This window comes from Ictidomys tridecemlineatus, chromosome 3 (assembly GCF_052094955.1).
Source record: "Ictidomys tridecemlineatus isolate mIctTri1 chromosome 3, mIctTri1.hap1, whole genome shotgun sequence".
Taxonomy (NCBI): Eukaryota; Metazoa; Chordata; class Mammalia; order Rodentia; family Sciuridae; genus Ictidomys; species Ictidomys tridecemlineatus.
The window spans coordinates 206,518,052-206,536,121 of record NC_135479.1 but is presented as its reverse complement, the minus strand read 5'-3'; the positions used below and the strand labels follow the sequence as shown (position 1 = coordinate 206,536,121).

Sequence of the window (18,070 nt, the reverse complement as noted above, 5' to 3'; positions counted from 1 at the left end):
TTGTCTCAGTTTTTAACTTACATAGTTCTTTTTTTTTTTTTAGTTGTAGATGGACACACTATCTTTGTTTATTAATTTATTTTTATGTGGTGCTGAGGATGAACCCAGTGCCTCACACATGTGAGGCAAGCGTTCTACTACATACATAGCTCTTTTAAAATTCTAAATCATTCCCATATTGAAAGAAATAAAGCTGCTCATAGCAATGTAAAGTTTGACCACTTCTAAGTTATTCTTAAGTGCACCACCGGATTAAGGAACTACTGTTTTCCTTCGAAAATCTATCATTAATAATAATAATTTAGGTCAATCACATTGCTTTGTTTTCTTTCTTAAACGAGTTCCTATAGCTAGTAATCATAGATTGTATAGTTTTTGTTGTTAAAGGACGTAAAATACAACAAAGCAAGATTCTAAACTTTTTATCTATTAATTTTCAGAGTAGTAAGGTAGATTCACCGTACTAAATTCACTACTTATTACATGATTCAAAGTTCATACAATTCAAGGGTAGGGGGAGATACTTTGACCCCCAAATACAAAAATTATCATTAGCAACTGTGAATAATAACAGAGTGTTTTGCATTTAAAACTATTTCTTAGAAACTACTTAACAGTAAATAGTCATCTAAACTCAGAAACTTCCACAGTTATAAATTAAAAAATATGCTAAGGTGTATTAAGAACATTGTCTTCAATAATTATTTAAAGTGATGTTTGGATATGTTTTTAAAATACAATCTTTCATTCTAATAAAAAAGAAAAAAGACTCGAGTTTATGCTTCAAAAAACTGAATGCTGACTACTGAATTTCACCCTAGTTGACACTACTGCAGTTGTCTGACAAAGTGGGAAAAAGAGGCAAGATCAACAGAATCGACCCTTACTGGAGTCTTTCTTACCATGACTATATCTCCAGGCTGGATGGTGATTTCGTCATGACTTCTGGATTCAAAGGGATACAGTGCTCGGTAATACACCACTTTTACATTCTCCTGTGCAGAAATTGTAAGTGGGCCTTTTTCTGTATACAAAAAATAGGGGGAGGGTGTGACAAAAAACATTATAGGAAACATCAAAGTATGATAAACCAAACAACCAAGGGCTTCTCTATTGTCCCTCAGATTAGCATCTGAAGTATTTCTATCTACTCAAGGAATTTCTGAAACAAATATGAACAACCCAACATTGACAACTCAGACTCATCAGAGAGCTCACTAGTGGGTTCTCTTCAGAGGCCTTTCCAATGCTGAGTGCAGCAGGGCAACCTAAAGGTCCCTTCTTCCTTCCTCTTGGCCTGGGCTCCACAGGCACACATCTGCAAAGCATCAACACCTCTCACCCCCACCCAGGCTGTTAAGCACAGACAACTGTTAGGCTCTGATCCCAGGTCTGAATCAGCCAGGGAGAAAGGGAAGGGGAAGGGAAGCACAACTTTCAATATTAACAGATATGGAAATGTTATATTTCAGGTATTCAACATGGTAATATAACACACAAATGCTGATTTCACCAAAAAGTTACACTGATATTCCTTGGTGAAGGAATATCAGTGTAACTTTTATTCCTTGCTACATTTCCTAGCGGGGGAAATAAATCAGCCTAAGGATGGGCCCTATATAAAAAAAATTTAGATTTTAAATGAAATAAAACTTTTAAAAAATGTATACAAGTCAGGTGTGGCACACTCCTATAATCCCAGCAATTTGGGAAGCTGAGGCAGGAGGATCACAAGTTTGAGGCCAGCCTGAGCAATGTAGCAAGACCCTCAGAAACATAGCAAGACCCTGTATCAAAATAAAGAATAAAAAATAAAATTGGTGCTGGGGTCGTGGCTCAGTGGTTCAGTGCTTACCTAGTATGGATGAGGCACTGAGTTCGATCCTCAGCACCACATAAAAATAAATAAATAAAGTAAAAGTATTGTGTCCATCTACAACTAAAAAAAAAGAAGAAAAACAATTAAAAAAAGAAAACAGGCTGTGGATATAGCTTAATGGTTAAGTGCCCCCTTGGTTCAATTCCCAGTACCTCACCTCTTCACACAAAAAAACAAGCATACCAACATAGGATAATTTGATTCTAGTTAACAATAACTCATAACAACCCGCTGAACTTTTCTACTCAAGAACTACAAATATTTTCACACATATTTATCTTATCTAAAAAGCAGCAAAGACAAATTTTTACTTTCGTGTGGTCTTGAACTGTATGATACAAAAAATTCTCTCACTGACCAAAAAAGATAAATAAATCCTCATTTTAAACTAGGAGGAAATACCAGGAACTTCAGCCATGGTGCCTGAACCAACTCAATATCCCTACTCCCATCCCTGCACACTGTGCACAACAGAAACAAGTAAACCTTTATGAAATGGTTTGGAAGTGTATTTGATTTCTTTCTGTATACTAGAGCGCTAAAAAAGGACACTGACCAAACTAATAAAACCACTATAATTTACCACACAAACCAAAAGTCATCACTGTATCCTACTGAGAATTATTTGCAAAGCTGTACACAACCAAACAAGGATTTTGAAAGTATATTTTAGCTTGTATCTGATGATATTTATATAGATAGTTTTTTATAGTCATTTCAATTATCCTTCACATCTTTTTTTTTTAAAGAGGCAAATTATGTACAAAGGACACAACAGTCATATTTCCCAAAAGTAGAAAACAGTGAGTGAGTGCCACACTGCTATAGGCAAGGGAGAAAGTTGCCAGATCTTGTTGCAGAAACATCCTAGAAATTTCTGGCAAAAATATCAATCAGAAGCAACCAATTCTTTTTGCAAGACAGGTCATCTATATAGACAGCCATCGTTAGGCATATGAGTGGGGTTTGAAAATGGAACTTGATGCCACAGAGGAAGCCTGGATGCCAGTGGAGTGGAGCAGAGGCTGTTTAAATAGAGTTTTAATGATTCTGAGGAAGGAAGAGCTGCACTGTCCAAAACAAGAGACTGACAATCTCATCTCTGTGATGTACATGAGACAGGGCTGATTAGACAGACCATTTCTCAACAGGCTCTTGGAGAGTGTTGACTTATTTTCTAGAATCCTTTTTTTCTCCCGCTTCCTGGTGCTGGGGATGGAACCTGGGCCTTGTGCATACTGGGCAAACCCTCTACCACTGAGCAATACCCCCAGCCCCTAGAATCAATCTCTTTTGGCATCTAATACCTGCAGTGGACCAGGGTGCTTGAACAGCTGGCTTAGCTGGTTCTTGGTGTGGATGGAAAAGCCGACTCAGTTTGTCTTGTGCTTCCTGTTTGCCTTTTTCCTCACCATCCTTCTTTTTGACACTGTCTTCCCTTTTTAGCTTATCTTCCTCGTGGAGTTTTCTTGGCCGCTGATGCTCATCCTCCTGCTGCACGTGCTCCAGCCACTGTTTGTCCCTTTCCTGAGCTCGTCTGCCAACAAAGATGCTTGATTATGGTGAGGAAGCAACTCCAATTGAATACTACTGCTGTTTTGTTTTTTTCACTAAAAAGCTCCTAGTCAATGAGCTGCTAAACAGCAAGGGAATATTGTTCTTCAGATAGAGCAACTCAATCAATGAAACAAAGGCTTTCAGGGCTGCAATTCTGAGTGAGACAAAAATCACATGATTTAGAAAAACCCAGAAAGAAAATATGTGATGTATTTCATAAAGTGGTTGTAAGAATAAGAAAAAGACATTTCTCAATGTTGAAACTGGTATTAAACTACAAAAAACAAAGCCACAGAACACAGAGGATCATACCTTTTATGAAGATAAACTGTACCCCAAAAGCTACAAATGCAATATTGCTTAAATAAGCCCATGATCACTCAGAGCATTAAAGTTCCTCTATAGCTAAGGCACACCACACTAACATGCCCACATTGCTCCCAAACCTGAAGCTGAACGCAAGAGATTATTCTACTGACTTTGACTAATTTTTGTTGTTGTTCTGCAAAGTAGCTGAAATAGCTAAATTTAGGCCTAAAAATTATGTTGGCCTCAATCTGAAATTCACAGGGAAAGACTGGGAATGAGTTTTTGCTCATTCCATTCAAAATTTGAAACACTTAAAATAAAATTAATGTTCAATTTTATAATGATGATAACTGGCTCTCTATATATCAACTCCTTTAATGCAGACATCAGGCAGGTAGGACCTGTAGTTATTCCCATTTTATAGATGAGGAAGCTGAGGCATAGATATTACATAACCCATATCATGGAGCCATCCATGTCTATTCAGTCCCAAGCAGCCTGCCTGGCTCCAGTGTCCACCTTGAACTACTCTCCTGTGACATGGCAATGTACAAGGGTCATCTTTTGGAATCAGAAAGCTGCCACAGGAACACTATATAAACAGAGTACGCTTTTATTCTCCTTGTCAAAAAATTATATTTATTTCTACTTTATGAACATGAGAATTTAGTGCAGATTTTTTTTTAAACTTAAACCTTAAACATTTTACTTACAATTTAAAAAAATTTTTTTAATACAGAAAAAAAAACCCCACATTTATCAGAAGGGTAGAAATGTTAATTGTCATCCTTAACAAACAAACAAAAAAGACCACAATAAAAACAACTTTAAATATTCTACCAGTGAAAGTCACCATATTTATAGCATATAACCAGCTAATAGCTAAAGTTAAGTTTTGGGTACTATTATGTAATTGGAATATCTATTACATATTATATTTATATTATGGTATTTTCAGTTTATTTCTACTCTGTAGAAATGCCAAAGTTTGGTGTAGCAGAGTATAAAAAATGAAAGCATTTTATAAACTTTGAGGATAAAAAAGGGCAGAGTTAGAGTTAGTTGCTAAAGCCAGGGTGGTAATCCTTAGTCGCATCCCTCAGGGAAACCAAAAATAGTCCTCTAAGTCCACCCAAGATCACACACCCCCTCCCACTGGCATTAAGAAACAAAAACATAAACAAACAACAAAGTGGACTCAGAGTATTCCATATACCTGTAAAGAAGTACACACAGGTAGGGCAGTTTAGAAGAGTTCATTCCCCAAAGGCAACAACCTGCCTGAGGGTCCATTTCTTCCTCTTTTCCGTCTAATTTTAAATAACTAATTTTACAATTTATAGCAAATCACTAGGATATTTGGTGATTCTTTTTGCTTAAGGGTCTAAAATTAACTGAAGTTCAAAAAGCAAATACCAATTAACAAAATCAGACACACCAAAAGGTAACAATTTCCATATTTACTCAGAATGAATGTTACAAGGAAAAATAAACTGCAAACACAAACATCCAAACAAAAAAGACATAAAAATGAGTTCCTATCCTAAGCAACAGTGGCAAATCGTATCCTTTTGTACTCAAGCTGAATTTGCAGTTGCATAAAAGAAGAAAAGAGACAGAGAGGCACAATCCTGGTTTTGCTGGAGAAGTCCTGTGTGGCCAGCTAGCTAGGGGACTTTGATTTCAAACCAGGCACTTTGACCGACACCGTTATTAAAAGGCTGTGGACTGGAAACGTATTTTGGTCATTAGCATGCAAATGAGCCAACCAAGTGTCCCAATTTCCTTGTATAATTCCATTTATCTACATAGGAGAGCTCTGGGAACTAACCAAAACCTTCAGGGGGTACTTAGATATACAAAGATTTATGATACATGTGTTTGTGCCTGTCTATACACACATTAAAGACTGAAGGCTTTTTCTGATATAGTAACTCCCTGGAGAAGCCAGACAAAGAAGAGTAAATACTTGAAGTTTCTTCCCAATGGGACCACAATCCACTGTAAAGACTCACCTTTGGGCTTCTTCTTTTTGCTTTTCTAATTCTATGATCTTTCGTTCCTGTTCTTTCTGTTTCAGTCGTTCAGCCTCTATGGACTTTTGTTTCTGCAGTTGCTGCTTATTATGTATTTCTCTTAGTTCCTATAAATGATCAAGACACCATTTATGTAATGAAACGAAGGGACAGGCATTAACTGTTTATCAGCATGCAACATTTCACAGTGGGGAGCCTAGGGCACTTAGGAAATGACATTCAGGGCTTAAGAACATCAACTTGGAAAACTAAACTCTCTCTACATTTGACAGGACTGATTTCCAACGGCTGCTCAAGATTACATTCCAATGAGCCACAACACATTATACCACTTCTCATGATTTGATCTAGAAAGAACTTGTTCATGGGGGCCAGTGGAGGAGCTATACTGACAAAGGCTCAGTGATAACATGGAAACTTAACCCGTTTTAAAAATTTTTCTTTTCTTTTTTCTTTTTTTGGTACCAGGGATTGAACCCAGGGGCGCTGAACTACTGAGCTACATCCTCAGCCCCTTTTTATTTTTGTATTTTGAGACAGAGACTCACAAAGTTGCTTAGGACCTCACTAAGTTGCTGAGGCTGGCTTTGAACTCATGATCCTCCTGTCTCAGCCCCCCAAGGTGCTGGGGTTTCAGCATGTGCCACCATACCCGGCTACTTAACCCATTTTAAGACACTGTGGTGTTCCTCAATAAAATCTTATGGTTCTGAGAATGAATCCTCACCTACCTTCACTGGCTTAGAAAACATACACACCTCTTCACACATTACCTCTATAAAACTTCTCCTTCTTATGACACTGCCTTATAGGAAATAGACAGCTCTGCTCCATGACCTTATTTCTTCCCCTACCCAAGTGTGTATTTTTCCTCAAATCATAACTCCTCCAGATCCTATTCTCTTACTAAATCCATGGATGAGGTTGCCAATGGCTTTAAACTAAACCTGAAGTCAGGTTGAAAGAGGTCATTTGATAATGAACCCTTGGATTAGATTTCCTCATTTGATACCAGTCCCAGGAATAACCTTAATTTCCTTCCCAGACTACTGAAAATAAAATGCATTCTATGACACTGAATCACAGGTTTAAACACTCAAAAGAATCCAAAAGAAGAATAAGAAAATAATTGTTGAGGGGGAAACCTGTTCCATAGGACTCCAATGGTCATTAATAGATTCAGCCACCAAAACTCCTCTTACTTGGGTCAACAATAGATCAGCTATGTCAAAGTTGTAGCTCAGTGGTAAAGTGCTTGCCCAGAATACAAGATGTTTTGTTTTTGGCAGTGCTGGGGAATTGACCCAGCTCTGCTGGGGGTGGGATGCTCAGTAGAGCCAGGAATGCATTTCTAGTTGACTCCTCAGTCTTTCTAACCAGAGCTGGTGCTCCCAATGGGCAGCTTGGGGTCAACATAGTGAGATTTGGGATTAAGGCCTGCCCTGTCTTCTATCATTTTGCTCTCAGGTAAATCTAAATGGGCAGTTTTCTTTCAGGCTCCCTATCTTTAGATTCGTTCTTGATCAACAAAGATAGAGATTATCTGTAGCAAGTCAATGTTTAGAAAAAAGCCCCAAGCATTAAACTAACCTTTTCTTACTAGACTGTTATAAGAATAAAGCTGGAATGTATATACAAGTGTTTTGGAAACTATAAAAGGCTTTGAGAGGCTTAAAAGGGAACAAAGAGATACAGAAAAAACTGGAGATTAGAGGAGTATGGGAAGAAGGTACTGGTAAGGAGAGAAATTGGAGAAAAGGTAGAAGATAGGAAGAAAGGAAGGGCTTTGTGGAAAACACAGCAGATAAGCCCAGGAACTTTCAGGCAGGACACAGCAGGGACAGGCAACTCTTAAGGTGAAAATTGAAAGGCTCTTTGCTATGGCAGCAGCCTTGGGTACAGGGCTTCTGAATCAGAAAGGGCACCTGGGACAGGAGCTCAGCCAGTGATGGGGCAGAGGTTGTCAAGAATGGAGACTGAAAATTAACAATGTAGCCTCACTCAGACAGTTGGAAGTTCTGACTGCGAGGTGAAAGCCAACTCTAGAAAAAAAGAATTCCATTTTTCATTACCCTCCTCACTGCCTTATTGCTGAACGTTAAACTTAATTTTAATGTGTTAAAAATTCAGCCATATTAGTTTTCATAGTAATTTGGAATCAAGAATAAATAATAATCTTTAATTAATGAGAATGAAAAATCTGGTTAATATTTTGAAGAGAAACAAAATGAGCCAAATCCTGTTGTTAAGAATAATCTGTATTCTTGGCTCAAGTCAGTATCTCTGCATGAAAAGGGGAACTGGGATGGAGTGATACTAAATCAACCTCTGCCCTAAGGGAGAGATCAGAGCCCAAAAGTCAGCACACGCAAATAGGAAAGACCTCATCTATCATTAGTTCAATGGCAAAGACCCTTTACAAGGAAGCATAAGTCACAGAAAGACCCAATTTTTCCAATTTGAAATTTCATCCTTAATAACATAGAATTCATACATAGATCCTAAAATAATTTATTGTTAAAAAAAAAAAAAAGCCCTGTAACTACAAGGTCTTGAGAACCAAGAAATCTGGGTCCTAATACCAGGCCCCTGACACAGGCCAGCAGCTGAAATCACAGAGTAGATGATCTTTAGGGTTTATTTTAGTTCCAGGAACGGTTGTATTCTCAGACAGTATTCATCACATGAAAATGTACTCTTAATTTACATCAGTGTCTCTTTAATTAGGATGTTATTCTTACTGCAGGAATAAGCCAAAAAGGAATGAACAAAATAACCATGAGCTGAAGTCAAATACAAAAGACAAGAAATGATAGAGAGGAATACAAGTTTAGTTTACTGTTCAAGAACCTTTACATACAAAAAAAAAAAAAAACAAGAGAGAGAAATGAATTACAGTAGATGGGGTAGAGAGAGAAGATGGGAGGGGAGGGGAGGGGAGGGGGGATAGTAGAGAATAGGAAGGGCAGCAGAATACAAGAGACACTAGTATGGCAGTATGTAAAAAAGTGGACATGTAACCGATGTGAAACTGCAATATGTATATGGGGTAAAAATAGGAGTTCATAATCTGCTTGAATCAAATGTATGAAATATGATATGTCAAGAGCTTTGTAATGTTTTGAACAACTAATAATAAAAAAAAATAAATTAAAAAAATGTAAAAAAAAAAAAAGAACCTTTACATATTTTTAAAAGTTCTTTATTTTATTCAGGATAAATGTGTTAATAGCAGTGATATTAAAGATATTTAGTAAGAGGTACAGCACAACCGGAACATAGACTGCCATATGCCAGGTAGTCATGGGCACAAATGAAGATGTTTCAATTTTCCTAAGAATTACACTACACATTTCCTTCCTATACTGAGCTCTAGTGATTGGATGTGGATTGGTAAATTAATTTCCAGATACAGTCAAGACAGATGGAAATAAAGCCAGTAGTCTGTTAGGAAGTGCTAGAAAATGAAAAAGTAACAAGAAGTGAATTTAAAGAATCTATAGAAGAAATTATACCAATGAGACAGTTTAAAAAACAATTTTTATTTTTTTTTTAATTTTCTTGAGAGAGAGAGAGAGAGAGAGTCTTTTTTTGTAGATGGACATAACACAATGCCTTTATTTTTATGTGGTGCTGAGAATCGAACCTGGGTCCCGCCCGTGTGAATCGAGCACTCTACCACTGAGCCACAATCCCAGCCCAACAATTATTTTTAAATGTATCAAATATATGAAGGAAGAAAAAATTTGAAATATATTTATTTCTGAGCATAAATAAGTTCAGCACTATAGCATAGGTTGAACCTATCTTTGGAACTACCTAAATAAGTTGCTGCTTCAAGTACCGTCAAGGAAATGGAACTTGTGGGAGCCATAAAATAACAGATGTCAAAGAAGGTAACAGAAGGCTCTGGCAGCTTAAAATCCAGATTTGAAGACTGAGAAGATTTTCAATTATTTTCTTCATCCAAGTTAAACATTGCTGGGATACACAATCGATTTTAAGGCAATGAAGGTGATCTTATAGCAGTACTGGCAAGCATTCTGGGTCTTCTTTATCTTTGGACTTGGGAGTTAGATGGTACAAACCAACACGGGGAAAACATTTATAGTTTTACGATGATAAGCTTTTTCAGAAAGTTGAACTTCTGAAAAGGTAATCTATAAATGCCAAACATGTACTAAAAACTAGTGAATAGCTTTCGTTCCTTGGCCATAACAAAGCCCGTTTGGAACACTGAGTCCTTTCACATAGGGTGGCAGATGGCTGCACTATTCTCCCACTATTTTTCAATACTGTTAAAGAGACTCAAGTCCAATTACAATTATTATTTAAAGGCACTTTTTAAATTTTTTTCAGGGAAAAATATTTCAAGGTGACAAACAAGTCTGGTGTCATTAAATTGCTTAATTATCTAGGAAATTGGTGAATTTATTATTGGGAGAAGTAACTAAGAAAAATTTTAACACACTAAATATAATAACTTCCTCCTAGTGGGAACCTGATTACAGTGATCCTGCAAATTCTATTAAATGCCCATATACTTTATCACAATTATGTCTCTACTACAATAAAGGCAAAATGAAACAAAGAAACGACTAAGAATAAAAAAATCAGCATTTCCTTCATGGCTCTTAAGAAAATTAAATTAGTTTTTCTAAAGCCAATCCCTCTACAATCACACAAATATGGCTGGTTATTGCTACAAGTGTACAACTTTATTGATTTTTCCTTAGTAAGGTCTACTCAGGGGTATGATACGTTCGTTTTACAGTAGTTATAATGGGTAATAATTGAACATTGTTTCCCAATTAAGTATAATTGCTTTCTTAATAAATAAGAGATCATTAAACAAGCACTCAAGAAGAGGTGCTACATGTGTCAAACATGGCAAAAAGGGAAAAATTATATAATATATGGTATATATAAATTATAACAGTAAGTTTTAAAAAAATTTATTATGAGATAGGGTCTTGCTATGTTGTCCAGGCAGGGCCTGAACTTCCTGAATATCTAAGACTAGAAGCATGTACTAACTATGCCCAGCTTAAAATAATAAGATTTTTATCACCAATAACATGAACAGATTTTTAAAACTATAGATTTGAATTTCTTAACCAAAATCCACAAAAAAGCTTTGGCCCTATTTTAAAAACAACTTGCCAAATTTGGGGTATGTGGGCATTTTTCTGGTTAAAGGAGGCTCGTAGCTTTTATTTGGTTCTCAAAGGCTCTCCAGTCAAAAACGGATTATAAACTACAATAAAAATTTGGCAAATCAAGATTTTGTCTTGTATTAGTTAAGATAAAATAAAAATCAACGTGCTTTTAATTTTCTTCCTTAAAGAGTGAAAAGCTCTTATTTCCTTAAAGAGCTAAGATATCTGAACCATAACACATCTTTTGGACATCCTATGGCGCATAGCCAAAGTGTTTCAAAAGCAATATGTTTGACAAATTGAATACCCAAGAAGATTCAACTATTTTTCCACTGAGAAATATGGCTCACTTTCAAGTTCACTGTAGATGGCTCTTCTATTACTATGCCAAAGGGCACAAAATCACTTGACTTAATTAACTGTGAATGTTTCTCCTTTATTTGGTCTGAGACAGTAAAAAACAGATGTATTATATGAAATGATATTACTTGAAGTATAAAATACCCACCCGAATAACATGTATGGGATTTCTTTTCATAAACACTACTTTGTATAAATGCCAATAAGGAGAAAACAATTAACTAGCAATATGGGCCTATGAAGGCTAGCAGTTAATAGAAACTGATTTACTAATTTGAATGTCTAACTTTTTGTAAGGATTATTTTGCTTTGGGCCTTTTACTCAGGTTTTCTCTTAGAAATGAGAGACAAAAACAAATATACTCTGATTAAGTATTTATATTATACTTAGAATTATTTTTTAAAAATTTAATCGATCTTATAAGTACCAGCATCAGAAATTCCAGGTATGTGTTTTTTTCTGTAATCTAATATCTGTAACAAAGTTAAAAGTAGAAGGGCATTTATATAAATAATAATTATTTCTAACCCAGGAATAATATGTAGCACACAATATCAGAATTTTAAAAAGGCCTTCTGAGTTTTAAAAGACACTAATTTTTTTTCCAGTATGTTTTGCACACCTATAATCCCAATGGCTCAGGAGGCTGAGGCAGGAAGATCACAAGTTCAAAGCCAGCCTCAGCAACTTAGCGAGACCCTGTCTTAAAATAAAAAAGAGTTGAGATATGGCTCAGTGGTTAAGATCTCTGAATTCAATCCTTGGTACCAAAATAATTAATAATAAGAAGAAATTAAATAAAAAAACTACAAAAGAAAGGCAACTAGCAAAATCAATGAAGATAGGGGAACTGTACTGGTATGGAAAAATCTGAAAAAAAATAATAACAATTCCAGGACATAGAAACTATACTCCAAATCAAGGAAATGAATATTCCATTTATCATAATTTTTTCTTTTTGGTGATGGGGATTGCTTTTTCACTGAGTTATATTCCAAGTCCTTTCATTTAAAAAAAAAAAATTGAGACAGGGTGTCACTAAGTTGCTGAGGCTGAACAGAACTTGACTCCTCAAGCCTTAGCCTCCTGAGTCACTAGGATTCCGGGTGTGTACCACTGTGCCCCATGCCCCAACATTTTTTATAAAATTATAAAGTTTATCCATTTTTAAAATATTAAAAGAAGTATAAATGAAAAGATATATTGATTGGCAATTTAAATTCTGAGAAAGACTAAACTAATGTATAAAAGTATATTCAAAATGCTGCTCTTAAATCTGAAGTCAACCTTTCACTAAATAGTGTGTCCCCATGACTCTAACTGGCAGTCAATGTATCTGAAATGCTCTAAGAGGCTGAGAAAGGAGTGTGTGTTGGGGAGAAAGGGAGGGAAGAGCAATAGGAAAAGGCATCAGGAACCTCCCAGAAGACCTGGTAAATAACTTCAATTACCAAAAAGAAAAAGTGACTTCAGTTTTCCTGAAAAATCTGAATTTCCCACCAATGTTTGTTATATTCACAAAGTAGTAAACTATTATTTTAATTGCATATCATTCTGAAGGATAAAGTTGTTGAGGGGTATGAGTAAACAGGAGAATGAAAGAAAACAGAAGAAAATATCTTTTCTAATAATTGAGTCTGCTTTTCTTCCCTTCCCAGATAATCTTTTACTACACATTTTTTTTTTTTTGGTTTTACTACCTTAAGAAAAAGAAAAAAAAAAAAACCCTCTAACTAAAAAACTCAAATCAAGCAACCAACCACCCAGTCTACCAGTAAGCACAGAATCTAATATACAACACCTGTTAACTATTTTGAAGCTGGGGAATTTTCGGTTATTTGATTATATTCGAGGAATCTGTATAAAGTTCCCATAATAACAAGTAATGAGAGGATTTTACTACTTCTATTCAGAAGTCTTTTCAGAAAAAGCATATAGGCAAAAATAAAATGTTATCTTAAACAAAAGATAGCAAACCATAGAACAGCCAAACATTATTCTACCAATTACAGGAGAGTAATGCTGTTATTTCTCTTCCTGTCTCTCCTTCTCCTCTTCCTGGATCTTTTTCTTTCCATCACTGTTTCTCTTCACATGCATCCCCCAACCCCTGACTTCTCATTCTGTTTTTCAGTTCTTTCTCCAGCTCTTTTCTTTTCTCCCCTGGTTGCTAAACATTTTCCCTTTCACTGCCTTCAGAATGAATAGGCCTGTCATGAAAGCAAGTGTCTAAACCAAGAGCAGGAAAGTCTTAGTTAAGCAAACAACCTCATTTAGCATAACTGGTGTTCTCATTTCATCACTTCAGTTCTTAGAAACAATTTTCAGTACCAGTATCATTTTTTTTTTTTAGTGGTATAGAACTGGTATCATTATGAACAGAATTTATAGTTCTAACAGCCCCTGTGTCTAACTTAAGAAGCCAGGATTTCCTAAGTGTATTAAAAAATATGATTCTTAATTAGTCCTAAATACTCAAATTTCACTAAGAAATAAAATACTATGTCTTTCTGGAATAATACACTGTCCATAATACTGTCTCCCACATCATGGAAAAACACACAAAGACACAAACAGCAACTGAATGATCTTTCAAAATTTTGTAGTTGCAAATGAAACAATCTCGAATGCTTATTATAAAGACAAGACTAGTATACAGTACCTTTTCCAGCTGGTATTCAGAGCTTACACCATCACAAACTTATCAAGAGGAAAGATTCAATCACACTCCATGGTTAATAATTATTAATTATTATTAACTGTTACAAAGAAAGCTTAGTACTTCATAGTAAATGCTATCTTAGACACTGGGCACTCATCTGTGGAGGGGAAACTGAAGCACAGAGCTGGAGATGGTCATCATTCTTAGTCTGAGAAAGATGTGCATTGCCTGAGTAGGGCATGGAGACCTTTAGAAAGAAGTTTAAGTGGATGACGCAGCCCAGGAGAACTGCCAGGCACTGCCACATTGCCTCCTCCATTGCCACTGACTGGAAGAAAGAAACGCGCCAGTGTAAATGGCCATTCACATTGGGACTTGTCCAGTACACAGTGACTAGACAAGGACCAACAAGGACTAAACTTTCAACATGAAACACAAAACCTTGCCTCTGTGGGTGTTAGATTCTCTTAAAAGGCACATAGTGGAGACTTGCAAACTGTTAAGATATACTTTATGCTGCTGCTTGGTATTATTCTTACAGTATTAAGACATAGAACACTAGGATTTACAGTAATGATGAAAACTGCCACAGTAACTACTATCGCTTGCAAAGGCAAGGTGAAGACAAAAGCTAAAAAGCCCCTATGGGTAGTGTGATTTGACACTTGTTAGAACCATGATTTTATACCTCTAGGAAAGCACCATAAATAAGAAAAACAATTATAAGAAAGTTTATTACATGCATTTTAGACATATAGCTTCTCCAAAAGAAATTGAGTTTTTATTTTCCTATAAACTGAGGTATAAAGAGAAAGTCATAAATAATCAACAATTACCCCCTCCTTGGAGTACTGGGGATTAAACTCTTTATGAGTTATAGTTTTTTCTTTTTTTTTTAAACAAAGTCACTGTGAATAAAGTCAGAACCATATATTCAGTTTGTAGAATTTTTTTGTTTGTTTTTGGGTACTAGGGATTGAACTCTGGGGCACTTAACCCCTGAGCCACACCCCCAACCCTATTTTTTATATTTTATTTAGAGACAGGGTCTAACTGAGTTGCTTAGTGCCTCACCATTGCTGAGGCTGGCTTTGATCTTCCTGCCTCATCCTCCCCAACCGCTGGGATTACAGGCATGTACCACCACTCCCAGCGACAATTTTAAATAGGTTTCTGGAACACAAATTTGAGATGACTGATTTCTTAACACAGAATATTTGTTGCAAACAGAATACATTTGGGGGGTAGGTACTGGGCATTGAACCTAGGGATGCTTAACCACTGAGCCACAACACAGCCCTTTTTATTGTGAGACAGGGTCTCACTAACTTGCTTAGGCCCTTGCTAAGTTGCTGAGGCTGGCTTTGAACTCAAAATCCTCCTGCCTCAGCCTCCTGAGCCACTAGGATTATAGGCATGTGGCACTTCACACAGCAGAATACATTTAAAAGCAGAAATTTATGGTAAAAAAATTTGATCCACTGAATTAAAACTACTTTAGGAAGTACTAATTCATGCTAGTACTAGTTCATACACTAACAAAATGAATTATTTCTGGCTTGGTATTTTAGATGATCACCAAAAAGCTAAAATATATAGTGCATATCAGAGATAGCAAATATACAAAAGATGCTAATTGAGGAATTTCTAGCACAAGAGTTTCAGTATCTTGGGTGCTATAATTTATTCTCCTCTTCCATTTCCCTCTGCTTTTCAGACTTATTTAAAAAATAAAAAGCCAAGTTGATTCGCTATGGTAAGATTCTTGTTTCCTTCCTTAGTATTTCTTGATTTATGGTGATAAGTTAGATGCATATTTAAAAGATCAGAGAGAAACAAAAGGGCCCAAAATTTGAGATCATATGGTGAATCTCTAGTAAATCACAACAGTGGACTAAGTATGCTTCATATTTTCACTATTGGTTCCTATATGAAACAAAGAACTGTTAATCTGACTCCAACAGTAAACATTTCCTTTTTATTTTTTTTAATATTTATTTTTCAATAGTAGTTGGACACAATACCTTTATTTTATTTATTTATTTATATGTTGTGCTGAGGATCGAACTCAGGTAGGGCCTCACACGTGCTAGGCGAGCGTTCTAATACTGAGCCACAATCCCAGCCCCAACATTTCCTTTTTAAATAAAGACTTTAGAATTTCTATCCTTGCTTATCAGATCTTGTATAGGAAAGGTGGAAGTGTAATGCTTCCTGAATTGAAGAAAATAGAAGAAATCCTCAAACAAAAAAATGAGTGTGAACTAGACATTCTGGAGGAAAGGACTAAATTAGATCTCATGTATATATATATATATATATATATATATATATATATATATATATATGGCAGAATAATAAAATATACTTAGTTTCATAAATTTTCATTAGAGAAACTAAATACTAAATATACTTCTCAATCTGTCTTATACTTCAGAATGAGGGATAAATAAGGGTACAAATGTTCCCCATATAATTTTATACCTAAGAAGCTGGACATGACTTTGTACATGAAAGCAGGTGTGTGTGTGTGTGTGTGTGTGTGTGTGTGTGTGTGTGTGTGTGTGTGTGTATATTGGGGAGGAGAGTATTAGTTCCTCAATTGTGAAGCCAACAATTTCAAGTAGGTTTAGTGTCCTGGTCAACTAATTAAAATGCTTTGTACTAGCCTGCATCGAATGAATTACATTTTCTTCTTCCATGTGAACAGTCTTTATGAATATGAAATACAACTGCCAAGAGCCAATTTCTTTTCTATACTCTCTAGCTGGTTTCCTTTTAGGAAAAAAAGGTTTAAAATACAGCAGATCTACACCATCAGGCTAACTGCAGGAAATTAACTTCTCTCTGGGCAAGGCAGAAATAAAGTTCTGCATCATTTAGTGCTCTGTAAGGACTGCTATATCAAGAGAGATATCCAACAAATCCCAGAAGTCAGGCTACTAGCTCTTCCTGCTCTATCTCATCATATAAAAATTATAGTTGCTAATGAATACATGCTCTAAGGTTAGAAAAAATGCTTCACATTTTCCAGTGTGATTATAACAAAGAAACGTAGGCAAGAAGACCCCTGATAAACTAAATGTTAACTCAATCTCTGAGTGGTCACAATCAAATTATAAATCTTTTGATTCTTTGATTTAATTGCTTCTGTTTTAGTTTCAGAGGAATTCTAAAAATAATAACCATAAGACAACATATCACATTCAGTAAGTTTTCTAAATGAGTGTTAATGGCAAAACAATATAGTTATATTGGCTTGTGACTTTTTTACTCACTAGATTAAATTTAAATAGAAAATTAACTTAATCATTAAACTAAATTAATAATAGAACAACAAAATAAAAATTTAAAAGACGGAAAAAAATGTTCTTATTTAAAAACAAGGATATTGAAAAAGGGCCAGTAGGGGAGAAAAAATAAAGTCAGTCTTTGTAGAACTGCATAAGAAAAGCTCTGATACTGAAGGCAGCATTAGTTAATTAAATAGTAATTAGTCGTCAGGCATGGTGGTGTACACCTGTAATCCCAGCAAATTGGAGGCTGAGACAGGAAGATCATAGGTTCAAGGTCAGCCTCAGCAACTTGGGGGTGGGGAGAAGAAAAAAGAGGGGAAAAAAAAAAAAAAAGCCGGGCCTGTAGTTCAATTGTAAAGCACCTCTTCTCCTTGGGTTCAATCCCAGTACAAAAAAAAAAAAAAAAATACCACCACCACCACCACTACTAATTCATCATAAGAATGACTTACACCATATTTTAAGGGAGTTTTCTTTAGCAAGGACAAGAGCGATTCAATTACCAAAGTTATTTAATCCATACATCTTCTAAGTATTAATCAAAGTCTCCCTTTGGGAATCAAAATTCTAGAAAAGAAATCTATATTAAGGCAAAAATCTTGATTATTAAAAAAAACTATAAAATTGCAACTGAGGATGTGGCTCAGTGGCTAAGCACCCCTGGGTTCAGTGGCTAAGCAGCACCCCTGGGTTCAATCCAAGGCACCAAAAAAAAAGAAAAAGAAAAAGTAAGAAAGAAAAGAAAGTGAGCTGGATTGTAGCTCAGTGATAGAGTGCTTGCCTAGCATGTGTGAGGTCCTGGGTTCCATCC

General features: G+C 35.8%; 1 protein-coding gene across 13 annotated transcripts in view; it reads right to left on the bottom strand.

The window, feature by feature from the left end:
* The window catches only part of Itsn1 (intersectin 1), a 219,128-nt gene that overhangs the window by 87,168 nt on the left and 113,890 nt on the right, over positions 1 to 18,070 (bottom strand). For 12 of the 13 annotated variants that reach the window (XR_013437001.1, XR_005734566.2, XR_013437002.1 and 9 more), the window contains 3 exons: positions 5,761 to 5,888; positions 3,187 to 3,416; positions 903 to 1,024 (listed from right to left, as the gene is read on the bottom strand). Coding sequence is in view for 10 of the 13 variants with exons in the window: in XM_078044571.1 (XP_077900697.1) it covers positions 903 to 1,024; positions 3,187 to 3,416; positions 5,761 to 5,888 (480 nt within the window). In the remaining 3 variants the exon portion in view is untranslated. Of the gene's footprint in view, positions 1 to 902; positions 1,025 to 1,829; positions 1,940 to 3,186; positions 3,417 to 5,760; positions 5,889 to 18,070 lie in introns of those variants that run through there. The other variant, XM_078044574.1, reaches the window with a different exon arrangement.